Source organism: Oncorhynchus tshawytscha, linkage group LG01, assembly GCF_018296145.1.
Source record: "Oncorhynchus tshawytscha isolate Ot180627B linkage group LG01, Otsh_v2.0, whole genome shotgun sequence".
NCBI lineage: Eukaryota > Metazoa > Chordata > Actinopteri > Salmoniformes > Salmonidae > Oncorhynchus > Oncorhynchus tshawytscha.
This window is the reverse complement of record NC_056429.1, coordinates 88795968-88815364: the sequence shown is the minus strand read 5'-3', so window position 1 is coordinate 88815364 and position 19397 is coordinate 88795968. Positions and strand designations below refer to the sequence as shown.

The following is a 19397-nucleotide window of genomic DNA, read 5'->3' as shown; positions in this document are numbered from 1 at the left end:
ACCATTCGTGTATGGACCACACTTTGTGCACCGGGGCATTGTCATGTTGAAACAGGAAAGGGCCTTCCCCAAACTGTTGACACAAAGTTGGAAGCATTAAATTGTCTACAATGTCATTGTATGCTGTAGCGTTAAGATTTGCCTCCACTGGAACTTTGGGGCCTAGCCTGAACTATGAAAAACATCCCCAGACCATTATTCCTCATCCACCAAACTTTACAGTTGGCACTATGCATTGAGCCAGGTACTGTAGCGATCTCCTGGCATCCGCCAAACCCAGATTCGTCCGTCGGACTACCAGATGGTGAAGTGTGATTCATCACTCCAGAGAACACATTTCCACTGCTCCAGAGTCCAATGGCGGAAAGCTTTACACCACTCCAGCCGGCGCTTGGTATTGCACATGGTGATCTTAGGCTTGTGTGTTGCTGCTTGGCCATGGAAACCCATTGAAGCTCCCGACGAACAGCCGACGTTGCTTGCAGAGCCAGTTTGGAACTCTGTAGTAAGTGTTGCATCCGAGGACAGACAATTTTTACATGCTATGCACTTCAGCACTCGGCGGTCCCGTTCTGTGAGCTTGTGTGGCCTACCAGTTGTTACTCCTAGATATTTCCACTCCACAATAACAGCACATACAGTTGACCGGGGTAGCTCTAGCAGGGCATACATTTGACGAACAGGCTTGTTGAAAAGGTGGCATCCTCTGACGGTGCCACATTGAAAGTCACTAATTTGAGGTGCTGTCCACATACTTTTGTATATATAGTGTATGTTTTCTTGATTCTAGCAATAAAGGTCTGAGTACATTAAGCAGAACATTTGCAGTCAGATTTTTTTGGTCAATGATGACTATTTCCTCTGTGTGTTTTTCCAGAGAGGAAGATCGCCTCTGAAGAAGACCTGGTCATCCTGATAGATGGACTAAATGAAGCAGAGTTCCACAAGCCTGACTACGGAGACACCATCGTCTCCTTCCTCAGCAAAACCATCAGCTTGTTTCCCCACTGGCTCAAACTGGTGGTCACGGTCAGGACCACATTGCAGGTAGATACAGACCTCTACCTTTCTAATAAGAGTCCATTTAAAAAAAAAACATTAACACTGGCTACGTTTCCATCCAATTGGCGGAAGGTTTTCACGCGAATATTCTAGAATCCGCATTAAGAAAATATGCACATTTTCCTACCAGTGGTATGTTTCCACTTAATTCACTTGTTGATGATAAAAATCAGTGTTTGATGACTTAGGGACACAAAATGTACTTCTTCGCTTAAGTTTTCATGTAGTGAATAAAAATCTATAACATTGTCAACTAATTCTGTTACAAAAAACTGTTGGGTTAAATAACAAATGTGCCTGCTCTGGTCTTGGCACATGTGCTCTATCAAGCCAACAGCACAGATACGGTGTGGGTAGGCTACCTAACCTACATGATGAGAATGTTATGGATAAAATCAAGGCTATTTGAATTTCTCCAACATCAGCCAAGCATTGATCATCATGTCACCAGAATAAGACCCTCAATATTTATTGGAAAGGAGCATCAAGCTCATCACCTTGCACTTTCACCACCCTGTGAAGTTCATAACTTCTTTCATATTTAGCTTAATAAACTGCATGCTTTCCTGAGTCAATGTGGGAGGACCACACAACATATCATCGAGTGACTCCAACGTTTACTTTGATATGATGTATATTATTTACAGTTGAAGTTGGAAGTTTACAAACACCTTAGCCAAATACATTTAAACTCAGTTTTTCACAATTCCTGACATTTAATCCTAGAGAAATGCCCTGTTTTAGGTCAGTTAGGATCACCACTTCATTTTAAGAATGTGAAATGTCAGATTGATAGTAGAGAGAAGGATTTATTTCAGCTTGTATTTCTTTCATCACATTCCCAGTTGGTCAGAAGTTTACATACACTCAATTAGTATTTGGTAGTATTGCATTTAAATTGTTTAACTTGGGTCAAAAATTTTGGGTAGCCTTCCACAAGCTTCCCACAATAGGTTGGGTGAATTTTGGCCCATTCCTCCTGACAGAGCTGGTGTAACTGAGTCAAGTTTGAAGGTCTCCTTGCTCTCACACGCTTTTTCAGTTCTGCCCACACATTTTCTATAGGATTGAGGTCAGGGCTTTGCGATGGCCACTGCAATACCTTGCCTTTGTTGTCCCACAACTTTGGAAGGATGTGACCAAGCTTTAACTTCCTGACTGATGTCTTGAGATGTTGCTTTAATATATCCACATAATTTTCCTCCCTCATGTTGCCATCTATTTTGTGAAGTGCACCAGTCCCTCCTGCAGCAAAGCACCCCCACAACATGATGCTGCCACCCCCATGCTTCACGGTTGGGATGGGGTTCTTCGGCTTGCAAGACTCCCCCTTTTTCCTCAAAACATAACGATGGTCATTATGGCCAAACAGTTCTATTTTTGTTTCATCAGACCAGAGGACATTTCTACAAAAGTACGATCTTTGCCCCCATGTGCAGTTAAAAACCGTAGTCTGGCTTTTTTTATGGCTGTTTTGGAGCAGTGGCTTCTTCCTTGCTGAGCGACCTTTCAGGTTATGTCGATATAGGACTTGTTTTACTGTGGATGTAGATACTTTTGTACCTGTTTCCTCCAGCGTCTTCACAAGGTCCTTTGCTGTTGTTCTGGGATTGATTTGCACGTTTCGCACCAAAGTACGTTCATCTCTAAGAGACAGAACGCGTCTCCTTCCTGAGCGGTATGACGGATGCGTGGTTCCATGGTGTTTATACTTGCGTACTATTGTTTGTACAGATGGACATGGTACCTTCAGGCATTTGGACATTTCTCCCAAGGATGAACCAGACTTGTGGAGGTCTACAATTTTTTTTCTGAGGTCTTGACTAATTTCTTTTGATTTTCCCATGATGTCAAGCAAAGAGGCACTGAGTTTGGATGTAGGCCTTGATATACATCCACGGGTACACCTACAATTGACTCAAATGATGTCAATTAGCCTATCAGAAACTTCTAAACCCATGGCATCATTTTCTGGAACGTTCCAAGCTGTTTAAAGGCACAGTCAACTTAGTGTATGTAAACTTTTGACCCACTGGAATTTTGACACAGTGAATAGGTGAAATAATTTGTCTGTAAACAATTGTTAGAAAAATAAACTTGCGTCATGCACAAAGTAGATTTCTTAACCGACTTGCCAAAACTATAGTTTGTTAACAAGACATTTGTGGAGTGGTTGAAAAACAAGTTTTAATGACTCCAACATAAGTGTATGTAAACTTCAGACTTCAACTGTAAATATTTGCACATAAAGGCGTTTCCACCGCAATTTTACTGACACAAAAAGATCACACCATGACGAATGAACAAATGATCTGTCAGCATTTATAAAATTGTACTGAAACTTCCTGTTTCCATCAGAGCTGTCATAAAAATGTTTTATAGGGTGTGACTTTATTTGCATTAAAAACTGGATGGAAACATGGTTACTGTTGTCCAAAAAGGTATCATTTTCTTTTGATAGACATTGTCAATAGATTGACATCAGTGGAAGATCCTCGATGGCTTCTATATCTTGTTCTACCTCTTTTTCCCTACCAACTATTTTTCTTCTTTAACCCTCCTTCATTCTCCTCTCTCCCATCTCGTTTCTCCATTTATCCCTTCTTCCCGCATTCCTTTTCTATTCATCTTCATTCTCCTCTCTCCTCCTCATCCTCCTCTCATTCCTCCATCATTCCCCTCCTCGTCCTCCTCCTTCTTCTCCCCTCCTTTACTTCCCTCCTATAGGAGATCACCAAGCTTCTCCCATTCCACCATATCTCTGTGGATGGTCTGGAGGAGAATGATGCAATAGACCAGGACTTACAAGGTTACATCCTGCACCGCATCCACAGCAGTCCTGAGATACAGAACAACATCTCTCTCAACGGCAAGATGGACAACACCACCTTCGGCAAACTCTCAGCCCACCTCAAGGCCCTCAGTCAGGGCTCCTATCTGTACCTAAAACTCACATTTGACCTTATAGAGAAGGGGTACCTGGTCCTCAAGAGCTCCAGCTACAAGGTCAGCCTGCCATTTACACTACGTTGAATTGCCTACGTTTTTTTCTTGTCTTGTTCATTTTAGTCCTAATTTTAATTATATGTGCCATTTTATTGCACTCCCTATCTAAGAAATGTGTAGAATAATGACCGATTGATTGACTGACTGACTGATCAATTAACCGATTGATTCATTGATCCCAGGTGGTGCCTGTCAATCTGGTTGAGGTATACCTGTTGCAGTGCAACATGCGTTTCCCTACCCAGTCGTCCTTCGAACGGGCCCTCCCCCTACTCAACGTGGCCGTGGCAACCCTCCACCCCCTCACTGACGAACAGATCTACCAGGCTATCAATGCCGGCTCCCTGCAGGCAAATACACGTATTACTCAGACAGGAAACTGTTAGCATTTCCCACAGGAAAACATGTCCCACTTTTATTGATTTATTTTATTGAAACTTTATTTAACTAGACAAGTCAGTTAAGGACAAATTCTCATTTACAATGACTGCCTCCTGCGGGAACGTGGGCTGGGATTAAAAATACACAATAAATGAAATAACAATATAGAACAAAACACACATCACAACACTTACAGTGGCTCCAAAATGACTGGCACCCCTGACTGGCAATGCACAAACAATACTTTAAAAAATATAAACAATATCATTATAGAGATAAACTCAAAATACCAACATGTGAGAAATACTGTACTTTATTAATGTTTCAATGAAAAAAAAAATCATACAAAAAAAATCATACAATTATTTAATACAAAATAAATGTGACCAAAATCAATGTTTCATAATTATTGGCACTCCTCGTTTAGTACTTAGTGCCAACACCTCTGGCAAGGATAACAGCATGGTCTTTTCCTGTAATGTTTGACAAGGTTAAGGAACACATTTGCAGGGATTTTGGACCATTCCTCTATGCAGATCCTTTCCAGATCCTTCACATTCTTGGGTTTGCGCTTATCAACTGCCCTCTTCCACTCAGCTCACGGGTTTTCGATTGGATTGAGGTCCGGCGACTGAGATGGCCATGGCAGAACATTGATTTTGTAGTCACAGAACCATTTCTGTGTGGATCTTGAGGTATGTTTTGGTCTTGTTGAAAAGTCCACCTACAGTCAAGTCCCATCTTTCTGGCACAGGCAACCAGATTGTCAGCCAAAATTGCCTGATACTTGGTCGAATTTATTATGCCATCAATCTTAACCAGTGCCCCTGGACCTCTGGAATTAAAACAGCCCCAAAACATGACCAACCCCCCCCCCTCCATATTTCACCGTGGGTATGAGGTGCCTCTCCTTGAATGCAGCTCTGTTTCAACGCCAAAGTTGAAACGCCAAAACTTTACATTTTGCTCTCATCTGACCAGAGCACCTTCTTCCAGTCATAATTTAAATGACGTTTGGGGTCAGAAAGGGCTTTCTTCTGGCAACCCTTCCAAAGAGCCTGTGGTTGTGGAGGTGGCTTCTGATGGTGCTTTTTGAAACCTGGTGACCCCAAGACGCCACCAAGGAGTGCAATTCTTTCACAGTGATTCTTGGGGATCTTGTTGCTTCTCACCATTTTCCTCCCTATCCTGGGGGGCTAAATGCATTTGCGTCCTCTACCTGTGAGGTTTTCAACTGTTCCATATCTTTTGAACGTGTAATTGCTCTGGTAGCCAAATGTATTTAACCTTTATTTAACTAGGTATTTATTTAACTTTATTATGAAGGTCTACGACCATCTGTCTCTTTTGAACTGCCAGTTCTTTTGTTTTCTTCATGGTGTTGGATGACAAAGGGATATTGTATGCGTGTTACCTCATTCTAGTAAAACAGGAAGTGATGTAATGGCTCAATATAGTTCCTTAAGACATTAAGACTTAGATAAACTTAAATAAGTGGAATTTAATTATTGTTTTAATTTTGGTAGATGTTATGTACAATAAACTTTAAGGGTGCCATTAATTGTGAAACCTTGATTTGGAGGACATTTATTTTTAATTAAATCAATACATTTTTTGGTGGATTCCACTGAAACGTTAATAAAATACATTATTTCTTACGTGTTGATATTTTGAGTTAATCTCTAATTATATTGTTTATATTTTTTAAAGTATTGTTTGTGTATTGCCAGTCAGGGGTGCCAGTAATTTTGGAGCCCACCATGTTAACACTAGCTGTATACCGGATAGCAACAATTATGCCTGTGAAGAAGAACAGCCTTATCGAAGCAAAGCATCTGGCCATGTGAACAGCTAACAAGCTAACTCTCTTGGTTTCACCCTCTTTGCTGCAGGGCACGCTGGACTGGGAGGACTTCACACAGCGCGTAGACAACCTAGCCATGTTCCTGGTCAAGAGAAGGGATGGGACCAGGATGTTTGTTCACCCATCATTCAGAGAATGGCTGATCTGGAGGGAGGAGGGGGAGAAGACGAAGTTCCTCTGTGACCCCAGGTCAGGGGGTGGATGGGTCTGCTGGGGTGTGTGTGTGGGGTGGAGGGGTACGGTCCAAGAGACTGATATAGTCTTGGATAGGGTAACACAATTCTGGGAAATTTTCCCAAATTCCTAGGTTTCCATAAATCCTGGTTAGAAGATTCCTGGAATCAGGAGGAAAAATCCTTCAACCAGGATTTCTGGAAACCTGAGAACCTGGGGAAAGCTACTGGAACCAGAGTCTTTGGAACCCTATTCTTGGCGTTACCGTATCTTGGAAACTGTTCTCTCACAGGCTAATGGCTAGTGACAATGTAGATAATGTGTGTGTGGTGTGGCAAAGTCATTAAAGTGGTGTTTGCAGCTGTTCAAATGGTCTGACCTACAGTATGTAAAACATTTTACACTCGTAACCGTATACAGGTTGAGAATGGCAGATTTAGACACTTATAAATGCATAAATTAAATAGCTGTACAGTAACATGCTATAATGACGTCAGAGCTCAGTGGCTGTACAGTAACATGCTGTACATGAGAACAGACCTCAGTGGCTGTACAGTAACATGCTATACATGAGAACAGACCTCAGTGGCTGTACAGTAACATGCTATACATGAGAACAGACCTCAGTGGCTGTACAGTAACATGCTATAATGACGTCAGTCAATGGCTTTACAGTAACATGCTACACATGAGAACAGACCTCAGTGGCTGTACAGTAACATGCTATAATGACGTCAGACCTCAGTGGCTGTACAGTAACATGCTACACATGAGAACAGACCTCAGTGGCTGTACAGTAACATGCTAATAATGACAGTAACATGATAATGACCTCAGACCTCAGTGGCTGTACAGTAACATGCTATGAGAACAGACCTCAGTGGCTGTACAGTAACATGCTATAATGACGTCAGACCTCAGTGGCTGTACAGTAACATGCTATAATGACTTCAGACCTCAGTGGCTGTACAGTAACATGCTAGACGTCAGACCTCAGTGGCTGTACAGTAACATGCTATAATGACGTCAGACCTCAGTGGCTGTACAGTAACATGCTACACATGAGAACAGACCTCAGTGGCTGTACAGTAACATGCTATAATGACGTCAGACCTCAGTGGCTGTACAGTAACATGCTATACATGAGAACAGACCTCAGTGGCTGTACAGTAACATGCTATAATGACTTCAGACCTCAGTGGCTGTACAGTAACATGCTATAATGAGAACAGACCTCAGTGGCTGTACAGTAACATGCTATAATGACGAACAGACCTCAGTGGCTGTACAGTAACATGCTACACATGAGAACAGACCTCAGTGGCTGTACAGTAACATGCTATAATGACGAACAGACCTCAGTGGCTGTACAGTAACATGCTATAATGACGTCAGACCTCAGTGGCTGTACAGTAACATGCTATACATGAGAACAGACCTCAGTGGCTGTACAGTAACATGCTATACATGAGAACAGACCTCAGTGGCTGTACAGTAACATGCTATACATGAGAACAGACCTCAGTGGCTGTACAGTAACATGCTACACATGAGAACAGACCTCAGTGGCTGTACAGTAACATGCTATAATGAGAACAGACCTCAGTGGCTGTACAGTAACATGCTATAATGACGTCAGACCTCAGTGGCTGTACAGTAACATGCTACACATGAGAACAGACCTCAGTGGCTGTACAGTAACATGCTATAATGACGTCAGAGCTCAGTGGCTGTACAGTAACATGCTATACATGAGAACAGACCTCAGTGGCTGTACAGTAACATGCTATAATGACGTCAGAGCTCAGTGGCTGTACAGTAACATGCTATAATGACGTCAGACCTCAGTGGCTGTACAGTAACATGCTATACATGAGAACAGACCTCAGTGGCTGTACAGTAACATGCTATAATGACGAACAGAGCTCAGTGGCTGTACAGTAACATGCTATAATGACATCAGACCTCAGTGGCTGTACAGTAACATGCTATAATGACGAAGGCGCAGAGCTCAGTGGCTGTACAGTAACATGCTATAATGACATCAGACCTCAGTGGCTGTACAGTAACATGCTATAATGACGTCAGAGCTCAGTGGCTGTACAGTAACATGCTATACATGAGAACAGACCTCAGTGGCTGTACAGTAACATGCTATAATGACGTCAGACCTCAGTGGCTGTACAGTAACATGCTATAATGACGTCAGACCTCAGTGGCTGTACAGTAACATGCTATAATGACGTCAGAGCTCAGTGGCTGTACAGTAACATGCTATACATGAGAACAGACCTCAGTGGCTGTACAGTAACATGCTCTAATGACGTCAGACCTCAGTGGCTGTACAGTAACATGCTATACATGAGAACAGACCTCAGTGGCTGTACAGTAACATGCTATAATGACGTCAGACCTCAGTGGCTGTACAGTAACATGCTATAATGACGTCAGAGCTCAGTGGCTGTACAGTAACATGCTATAATGACGTATATACAGACCTCAGTGGCTGTACAGTAACATGCTATAATGACGTCAGACCTCAGTGGCTGTACAGTAACATGCTATAATGACGTCAGAGCTCAGTGGCTGTACAGTAACATGCTATACATGAGAACAGACCTCAGTGGCTGTACAGTAACATGCTATAATGACATCAGAGCTCAGTGGCTGTACAGTAACATGCTATACATGAGAACAGACCTCAGTGGCTGTACAGTAACATGCTATAATGACGCCAGAGCTCAGTGGCTGTAAAGTAACATGCTATAATGACATCAGAGCTCAGTGGCTCACACTCAACGTCAACAAAACTAAGGAGATGATTGTGGACTTCAGGAAACAGCAGAGGGAACACCCCCCCATCCACATCGATGGAACAGTAGTGGAGAGGGTAGCAAGTTTTAAGTTCCTCGGCATACACATCACAGACAAACTGAATTGGTCCACTCACACAGACAGCATCGTGAGGAAGGCGCAGCAGCGCCTCTTAGACCTCAGGAGACTGAAGAAATTCGGCTTGTCACCAAAAGCACTCACAAACTTCTACAGATGCACAATGAGAGCATCCTGGCGGGCTGCCTGGTATGGCAACTGCACCAGCCCTCAACCGTAAGGCTCTCCAGAGGGTAGTGAGGTGCACAACAGTAACATCACCGGGGCAAACTACCTGCCCTCCAGGACACCTACACCACCCGATGCTACAGGAAGGCCATAAAGATCATCAAGGACATCAACCACCCGAGCCACTGCCTGTTCACCCCATGCTGTCATCCAGAAGGCGAGGTCAGTACAGGTGCATCAAAGCTGGGACCGAGAGACTGAAAAACAGCTTCTATCTCAAGGCCATCAGACTGTTAAACAGCCACCACTAACATTGAGTGGCTACTGCCAACACACTGTCAATGACACTGACTCTACTCCAGCCACTTTAATCATGGGAATTGATGGGAAATGATGTAAATATATCACTAGCCACTTTAAACAATTCTACCTTATATAATGTTACTTATCCTACATTATTCATCTCATATGCATACGTAGATACTGTACTCTATATCATCGACTGCATCCTTATGTAATACATGTATCACTAGCCACTTTAACTATGCCACTTGGTTTACATACTCATCTCATATGTATATACTGTACTCGATATCATCTACTGTATCTTGCCTCTGCTGCTCTGTACCATCACTCATTCATATATCCTTATGTACATATTCTTTATCCCCTTACACTGTGTATAAGACAGTAGTTTTTTTTTGGAATTGTTAGTTAGATTACTTGTTCGTTATTACTGCATTGTCGGAACTAGAAGCACAAGCATTTCGCTACACTCGCATTAACATCTGCTAACCATGTGTATGTGACAAATAAAATTTGATTTGATTTGATTTGGCTGTACAGTAACATGCTATAATGACGTCAGACCTCAGTGGCTGTACAGTAACATGCTATAATGACGTCAGACCTCAGTGGCTGTACAGTAACATGCTATAATGACTTCAGAGCTCAGTGTTTTTTATTTATTTGATCTTTATTTAACTAGGCAAGTCATTTAAGAACAAATTCTTATTTTCAATGATGGCCTAGGAAGAGTGGGTTAACTGCCTGTTCAGGGGCAGAACGACAGATTTATACCTTGTCAGCTCGGGGATTTGAACTTGCAACCGGTTACTAGTCCAAAGCTCTAACCACTAGGCTACCCTGCCGCCCCAGGGTAGCCTTGTGTATGCACAGTAACATGCTATAATGAGGTCAGAGCTCAGTTGCCCTACAGTAACATTCTATAATGAGGTCAGAGCTCAGTTGCTGTACAGTAACATGCTATAATGACATCAGAGCTCAGTTGCCCTACAGTAACATTCTATAATGAGGTCAGAGCTCAGTTGCTGTACAGTAACATGCTATAATGACATCAGAGCTCAGTTGCCCTACAGTAACATGCTATACATGACCTCAGAGCTCAGTAGCTGTATAGTAACATGCTATACATGATGTCAGAGCTCAGTGGCTGGACAGTAACATGTTATACATGATGTCAGAGCTCAGTGGCTGTACAGTAACATGCTAAAATGACATTTCAATTTAGCCTTATCCGTATAAGCCATTTCCCACCAGTTTAAAATGTTCATGAAATTAAGTGTATTTTGACATTGAAGCTAGCCAATAGTGTGGTACCACTTTATTAGGAGTGTCCTAAATAGATGCTTTGTAAATGTTCAACTAACTGTCAACAACATTTTAACTAACTACCTACTAACCCTAACCCATAACTCTGAGTCTAACTCTAACCCTAACCCTAACCCTAAAACTCTAACCCTAACTCTAACTCTAAAACTCTAACTCTAACCCTAACTCTAAAACTTTACCCCTAACTCTAACTCTAAAAGCCTAACCTTAACCCTAACCTTATCTCTAACCTTCACTCTAACCTTCACCTTAATCTTTTTTTGTTCAGTAGCTTATGATGTTCCTCCTGTCTCTCTGTAGGAGTGGCCACACCCTGCTAGCCTTCTGGTTTTCTCGCCAGGAGACCAAGCTGAACCGACAGCAGACCATCGAACTGGGACACCACATCCTCAAAGCACACATCTTCAAGGTTCACCTAACCATACTCTACCTGCCAACACACACGCACACACACGCACCCCCCCCCACACACACACACACACACCTTCGTACGCAAGACAGTGACAACTAAAATGATGTCTTTATATTTTATTATTATTTATTATATTATTCAGGGCCTAAGCAAGAAGGTTGGGGTTTCCTCGTCTATCCTCCAGGGGATGTGGGTTTCCTACAGCACAGATGGCCTGTCCACTGCCCTGTCCTCACTCAGAAACCTCTACACTCCTAACATCAAGGTAACTTACTGTTTAACCTCTACACTCCTAACATGACGATAACTTACTGCTTTACACCTATACTCCTAACATCAAGATAACTTACTGCTTTACACCTGCACTCCTAACATCATGATAACTTACTGCTTTACACCTACACTCCTAACATCAATATAACTTACTGCTTTACACCTGCACTCCTAACATCATGATAACTTACTGCTTTACACCTACACTCCTAACATCAATATAACTTACTGCTTTACACCTACACTCCTAACATCAATATAACTTACTGCTTTACACCTGCACTCCTAACATCATGATAACTTACTGCTTTACACCTACACTCCTAACATCAAGGTAACATACTGCTTTACCCTCTACACTCCTAACATCAAGATAACTTACTGCTTTACACCTACACTCCTAACATCAAGGTAACTTACTGCTTTACCTCTACACTCCTAACATCAAGAAAACTTACTGCTTTACCCACTACACTCCTAACATCAAGGTAACTTACTGCTTAACCTCTACACTCCTAACATGAAGATAACTTACTGCTTAACCTCTACACTCCTAACATGAAGATAACTTACTGCTTTACACCTACACTCCTAACATCAAGATAACTTACTGATTTACCCTCTACACTCCTAACATCAAGGTAACTTACTGCTTTACCTCTACACTCCTAACATGAAGAAAACTTACTGCTTTACCCTCTACACTCCTAACATCAAGATAACTTACTGCTTTACCCTCTATACTCCTAACATCAAGGTAACTTACTGCTTTACCTCTACACTCCTAACATGAAGAAAACTTACTGCTTTACCCTCTACACTCCTAACATCAAGGTAACTTACTGCTTAACCTCTACACTCCTAACATGAAGATAACTTACTGCTTAACCTCTACACTCCTAACATGAAGATAACTTACTGCTTTACACCTACACTCCTAACATCAAGATAACTTACTGATTTACCCTCTACACTCCTAACATCAAGGTAACTTACTGCTTAACCTCTACACTCCTAACATCAAGGTAACTTACTGCTTAACCTCTACACTCCTAACATCAAGGTAACTTACTGCTTTACCAGCTTTACACCTACACTCCTAACATCAAGATAACTTACTGCTTTACCCTCTACACTCCTGACATCAAGATAACTTACTGCTTTACCCTCTACACTCCTAACATCAAGGTAACTTACTGCTTTACACCTACACTCCTAACATCAAGATAACTTACTGCTTTACCCTCTATACTCCTAACATCAAGGTAACTTACTGCTTTACCCTCTACACTCCTAACATCAAGGTAACTTACTGCTTTACACCTACACTCCTAACATCAAGAAAACTTACTGCTTTACACCTACACTCCTAACATCAAGGTAACTTACTGCTTAACCTCTACACTCCTAACATGAAGATAACTTACTGCTTAACCTCTACACTCCTAACATGAAGAAAACTTACTGCTTTACCCTCTACACTCCTAACATCAAGGTAACTTACTGCTTAACCTCTACACTCCTAACATGAAGATAACTTACTGCTTACCCTCTACACTCCTAACATGATGATAACTTACTGCTTTACACCTACACTCCTAACATCAAGGTAACTTACTGCTTTACCCTCTACACTCCTAACATCAAGGTAACTTACTGCTTTACCCTCTACACTCCTAACATCAAGGTAACTTACTGCTTAACCTCTACACTCCTAACATGAAGATAACTTACTGCTTAACCTCTACACTCCTAACATGAAGATAACTTACTGCTTAACCTCTACACTCCTAACATCAAGATAACTTACTGCTTTACCCTCTACACTCCTAACATCAAGGTAACTTACTGCTTTACCCTCTACACTCCTAACATCAAGATAACTTACTGCTTTACACCTACACTCCTAACATCAAGATAACTTACTGCTTTACCCTCTACACTCCTAACATCAAGGTAACTTACTGCTTTACCCTCTACACTCCTAACATCAAGGTAACTTACTGCTTTACCCTCTACACTCCTAACATCAAGATAACTTACTGCTTTACACCTACACTCCTAACATCATGATAACTTACTGCTTAACCTCTACACTCCTAACATCAAGGTAACTTACTGCTTTACCCTCTACACTCCTAACATCAAGGTAACTTACTGCTTTACCCTCTACACTCCTAACATCAAGATAACTTACTGCTTTACACCTACACTCCTAACATCAAGATAACTTACTGCTTTACCCTCTACACTCCTAACATCAAGGTAACTTACTGCTTTACCCTCTACACTCCTAACATCAAGGTAACTTACTGCTTTACCCTCTACACTCCTAACATCAAGATAACTTACTGCTTTACACCTACACTCCTAACATCATGATAACTTACTGCTTAACCTCTACACTCCTAACATCAAGGTAACTTACTGCTTTACCCTCTACACTCCTAACATCAAGGTAACTTACTGCTTTACCCTCTACACTCCTAACATCAAGATAACTTACTGCTTTACACATACACTCCTAACATCAAGGTAACTTACTGCTTTACCAGCTTTACACCTACACTCCTAACATCAAGATAACTTACTGCTTTATACCTGTACTCCTAACATCAAGATAACTTACTGCTTTACCCTCTACACTCCTAACATCAAGGTAACTTACTGCTTTACACCTACACTCCTAACATCAAGGTAACTTACTGCTTTCCCTTTTAAAAATGAAAGCCTTTCCCTCTCATGGCTCCGTATATATCAACATTTGCTGCTTTCATCAGGGTTTCAGCTCTCCCTCTGACTTGGGGCCAACCAACTCCAGTGTATTCCAAACCAGGTGAATCGCCTAAAGGGCTGTTCCTACTGACAAATTAAATGTACTTTCTATACAGTTTGTCTGTCTATAACACAGTGTAAAATCTGTCTGTGCCCAGGTGAGCCGGTTGCTGATGCTCGGTGGTGCCAACGTGAACTACCGGACGGAGGTGTTGAACAATGCCCCAGTGCTGTGTGTGCATGCCTTCCTGGGTTACATAGACATGGTGGGGCTCCTGTTGGAGTATGGGGCCTCTGTAGACCAGCCTTCTGAGAGCGGTGTCAACCCACTGGGCTATGCTGCCTCCGGGGGACACATGGCTATAGTCACTACACTGTGTCTAAGGAGAGCCAAGGTGAGATGGGAAGAGGAGGGAGAGAGGGGAAAGGGAAGAGCGAGAGAGAGAGGGAAGAGAGAGAGGGGGGGAAGAGAGAGGGGAGAGGAGGTAGAGAGAGTAGGGAGAGAGGGGCAGGGAAGGGAGAGAGTATAAGGAGAGAGGTGAAGGGGTAGGGGAGAGTGAGAGGGGAGTTGAGGAAAGGGGGAAGAGAGAGGAGAGGGAGGGATAGAGTATGGGAAGAGAGGGGAGTGGAGGGAGACGGGGGGAAGAGAGAGAGGTGGGGAGGGAAGAGAGAGAGGGGGAGAGGGAGGGTGAAGAGAAGGAAGAGAGAGAGGGGGAGTGGAAGGGGGAGGGAAGTGGGAGAGAGGAAGGGGAGGAAAGAGAGAGAGTAGGGAGAGGGGGAGGGAAGAAAGAGATGAGAGAGAGAGGGGCAGGGAAGAGATAGAGAGAGGGGAGAGAGAGGGTGTAGGGAAGAGAGAGGGAGGAGATAGGGGTAGGGAAGAGAGGAGGGAGAGAGTGGGAGAGAGGGTAGAGGAACGAGAGGGAAGGGAAGAGGGGGAAGTGGAGGGAGACAGATGGGAGGGAAGAGAGAGAGGAGAGGAGGGAGAGGGGGAGGAAACAAAGAGAGAGGAGAGAGGAGAGAGGAGGAATCGGGGAAGGGAAGACGGAAGGAGGAGAGAGGGAGAGAGGGGGGGGGGGGGGAAGATGGAAGGTGGAGGAGGGAGAGAGGAGAGGGAGGGGGGAGGGGAGAGGAGGGAGAGGGGGGAGAGAAGAGAGAGAGAGGGTAGTGGGAAGAGAGAGTGGAGAGGGAAGAGAGGGGGAGGGAAGAGGGAGAGGGGTAGAGAGAGGGGAGAGGAGAGAGAGAGGGGGAGGGAAGAGAGAGAGGGGGAGTGGAGGAAGAGAGGGAAGAGAGCAAGAGATGAGAGAGGGGGAGAGGAGGGAAGAGCGAGAGGAGAGAGGGAAGAGAGAGGGGGAGTGAAGCGAGAGGGGGAGAGGGAAGAGAGTGAGAGAGGAGTGGAGGGAGAGATGGGGAGGGAAGAGGAGGGAGAGAGGGGAAGGGAAGAGAGAGATAGAAGAGAGAGATAGCGGAGAGGAGTGAGGGAAGAGAGAGAGGGGAGGGAAGAGAGAGAGAGAGAGAGAAGAGAGGAGGGAGAGAAGAGAGATAGGGGAGAGGAGGGAAGGAAGAGAGAGAGAGAGAGAAGAGGACAGAGTATGTTTGTAGATTCATCTCTCTTAATCTTCATCTATCATCTGAGGACGAATGGGGATATACCAACTTTATGTGCGTTTCTGTCTGTGTGCGTCCGTCAACAGGTGGACCACCTAGATAATAATGGTCAGTGTGCCCTGGTGCATGCAGCTCTCAGGGGCCACATGGATGTGGTCAAGTTCCTCATCCAGTGGGACTGGGCCATGGGACAACCACAACAACAAGGAGCCTTCAGCAAGAGCCAAGCTGTCCAGCAAGCCCTCATCGCTGCAGCTACCATGGGATACACAGAGGTAGGCCTTTCCTCGCTGAGAATCTCCTGACCTGGGGATGCTGTACCTTCATCATTTCTCCTTTGCTCATCTCCTGCTATTAGCATAAGGCTTGACACCACCTTACTTACTCAGCTGACAGTTTTCTACAGCTAGGATTTATATTTTTTCTGTAATTTCCCTGCAGTGTGTGGACTGTTTATCCCTCTGCGATCCTACCAGTATTGTGTGGACTGTTTATCCCTCTGCGATCCTACCAGTATTGTGTGGACTGTTTATCCCTCTGCGATCCTACCAGTATTGTGTGGACTGTTTATCCCTCTGCGATCCTACCAGTATTGTGTGGACTGTTTATCCCTCTGCGATCCTACCAGTATTGTGTGGACTGTTTATCCCTCTGCGATCCTACCAGTATTGTGTGGACTGTTTATCCCTCTGCGATCCTACCAGTATTGTGTGGACTGTTTATCCCTCTGCGATCCTACCAGTATTGTGTGGACTGTTTATCCCTCTATCCTACCAGTATTGTGTGGACTGTTTATCCTCTGCGATCCTACCAGTATTGTGTGGACTGTTTATCCCTCTGCGATCCTACCAGTATTGTGTGGACTGTTTATCCCTCTGCGATCCTACCAGTATTGTGTGGACTGTTTTATCCCTCTCCTACCAGTATTGTGTGGATCCTACCAGTATTGTGTGGACTGTTTATCCCTCTGCGATCCTACCAGTATTGTGTGGACTGTTTATCCCTCTGCGATCCTACCAGTATTGTGTGGACTGTTTATCCCTCTGCGATCCTACCAGTATTGTGGACTGGTATTGTGTGGACTGTTTATCCCTCTGCGATCCTACCAGTATTGTGTGGACTGTTTATCCCTCTGCGATCCTACCAGTATTGTGTGGACTGTTTATCCCTCTGCGATCCTACCAGTATTGTGTGGACTGTTTATCCCTCTGCGATCCTACCAGTACTGTTTATCCCTCTGTCCTACCAGTATTGGACTGTTTATCCCTCTGCGATCCTACCAGTATTGTGTGGACTGTTTATCCCTCTGCGATCCTACCAGTATTGTGTGGACTGTTTATCCCTCTGCGATCCTACCAGTATTGTGTGGACTGTTTATCCCTCTGCGATCCTACCAGTATTGTGTGGACTGTTTATCCCTCTGCGATCCTACCAGTATTGTGTGGACTGTTTATCCCTCTGCGATCCTACCAGTATTGTGTGGACTGTTTATCCCTCTGCGATCCTACCAGTATTGTGTGGACTGTTTATCCCTCTGCGATCCTACCAGTATTGTGTGGACCCTCTGCGATCCTACCAGTATTGTGTGGATCCCTCCCTCTGCGATCCTACCAGTATTGTGTGGACTGTTTATCCCTCTCCTACCAGTATTGTGTGGACTGATCCTACCAGTATTGTGTGGACTGTTTATCCCTCTGCGATCCTACCAGTATTGTGTGGACTGTTTATCCCTCTGCGATCCTACCAGTATTTGTGGACTGTTTATCCCTCTGCGATCCTACCAGTATTGTGTGGACTGTTTATCCCTCTGCGATCCTACCAGTATTGTGTGGACTGTTTATCCCTCTGCGATCCTACCAGTATTGTGTGGACTGTTTATCCCTCTGCGATCCTACCAGTAGTGTGTGGACTGTTTATCCCTCTGCGATCCTACCAGTATTGTGTGGACTGTTTTTATCCCTCTGCGATCCTACCAGTATTGTGTGGACTGTTTATCCCTCTGCGATCCTACCAGTATTGTGTGGACTGTTTATCCCTCTGTATTGTGTGGACGATCCTACCTACCAGTATTGTGTGGACTGTTTATCCCTCTGCGATCCTACCAGTATTGTGTGGACTGTTTATCCCTCTGCGATCCTACCAGTATTGTGTGGACTGTTTATCCCTCTGCGATCCTACCAGTATTGTGTGGACTGTTTATCCCTCTGCGATCCTACCAGTATTGTGTGGACTGTTTATCCCTCTGCGATCCTACCAGTATCCCCTCTGCGATCCTACCAGTATTGTGTGGACTGTTTATCCCTCTGCGATCCTACCAGTATTGTGTGGACTGTTTATCCCTCTGCTGATCCTACCAGTATTGTGTGGACTGTTTATCCCTCTGCGATCCTACCAGTATTGTGTGGACTGTTTATCCCTCTGCGATCCTACCAGTATTGTGTGGACTGTTTATCCCTCTGCGATCCTACCAGTATTGTGTGGACTGTTTATCCCTCTGCTGATCCTACCAGTATTGTGTGGACTGTTTATCCCTCTGCTCCTACCAGTATTGTGTGGACTGTTTATCCTACCCTACCAGTATTGTGTGGACTGTTTATCCCTCTGCGATCCTACCAGTATTGTGTGGACTGTTTATCCCTCTGCGATCCTACCAGTATTGTGTGGACTGTTTATCCCTCTGCGATCCTACCAGTATTGTGTGGACTGTTTATCCCTCTGCGATCCTACCAGTATTGTGTGGACTGTTTATCCCTCTGCGATCCTACCAGTATTGTGTGGACTGTTTATCCCTCTGCGATCCTACCAGTATTGTGTGGACTGTTTATCCCTCTGCGATCCTACCAGTATTGTGTGGACTGTTTATCCCTCTGGATCTATTGTGTGGACTGTTTATCCCTCTGCGATCCTACCAGTATTGTGTGGACTGTTTATCCCTCTGCGATCCTACCAGTATTGTGTGGACTGTTTATCCCTCTGCTCCTACCAGTATTGTGTGGACTGTTTATCCTATCCTAGTATTGTGTGGACTGTTTATCCCTCTGCGATCCTACCAGTATTGTGTGGACTGTTTATCCCTCTGCGATCCTACCAGTATTGTGTGGACTGTTTATCCCTCTGCGATCCTACCAGTATTGTGTGGACTGTTTATCCCTC

The 19397-nt window shown here is 43.9% G+C and overlaps 1 protein-coding gene across 1 annotated transcript in view; it reads left to right on the top strand.

Annotated features, from left to right (window-relative positions):
• Positions 1–19397, top strand: part of LOC112261396 (protein TANC2-like) — a 176845-nt gene that overhangs the window by 122377 nt on the left and 35071 nt on the right. Inside the window, exons 10-17 of the mRNA XM_042327127.1 lie at positions 878–1047; positions 3790–4068; positions 4251–4418; positions 6342–6502; positions 11480–11588; positions 11734–11856; positions 14798–15034; positions 16331–16519. Coding sequence (XP_042183061.1) covers positions 878–1047; positions 3790–4068; positions 4251–4418; positions 6342–6502; positions 11480–11588; positions 11734–11856; positions 14798–15034; positions 16331–16519 — 1436 coding nt within the window. The remainder of the gene's footprint in view (positions 1–877; positions 1048–3789; positions 4069–4250; positions 4419–6341; positions 6503–11479; positions 11589–11733; positions 11857–14797; positions 15035–16330; positions 16520–19397) is intronic.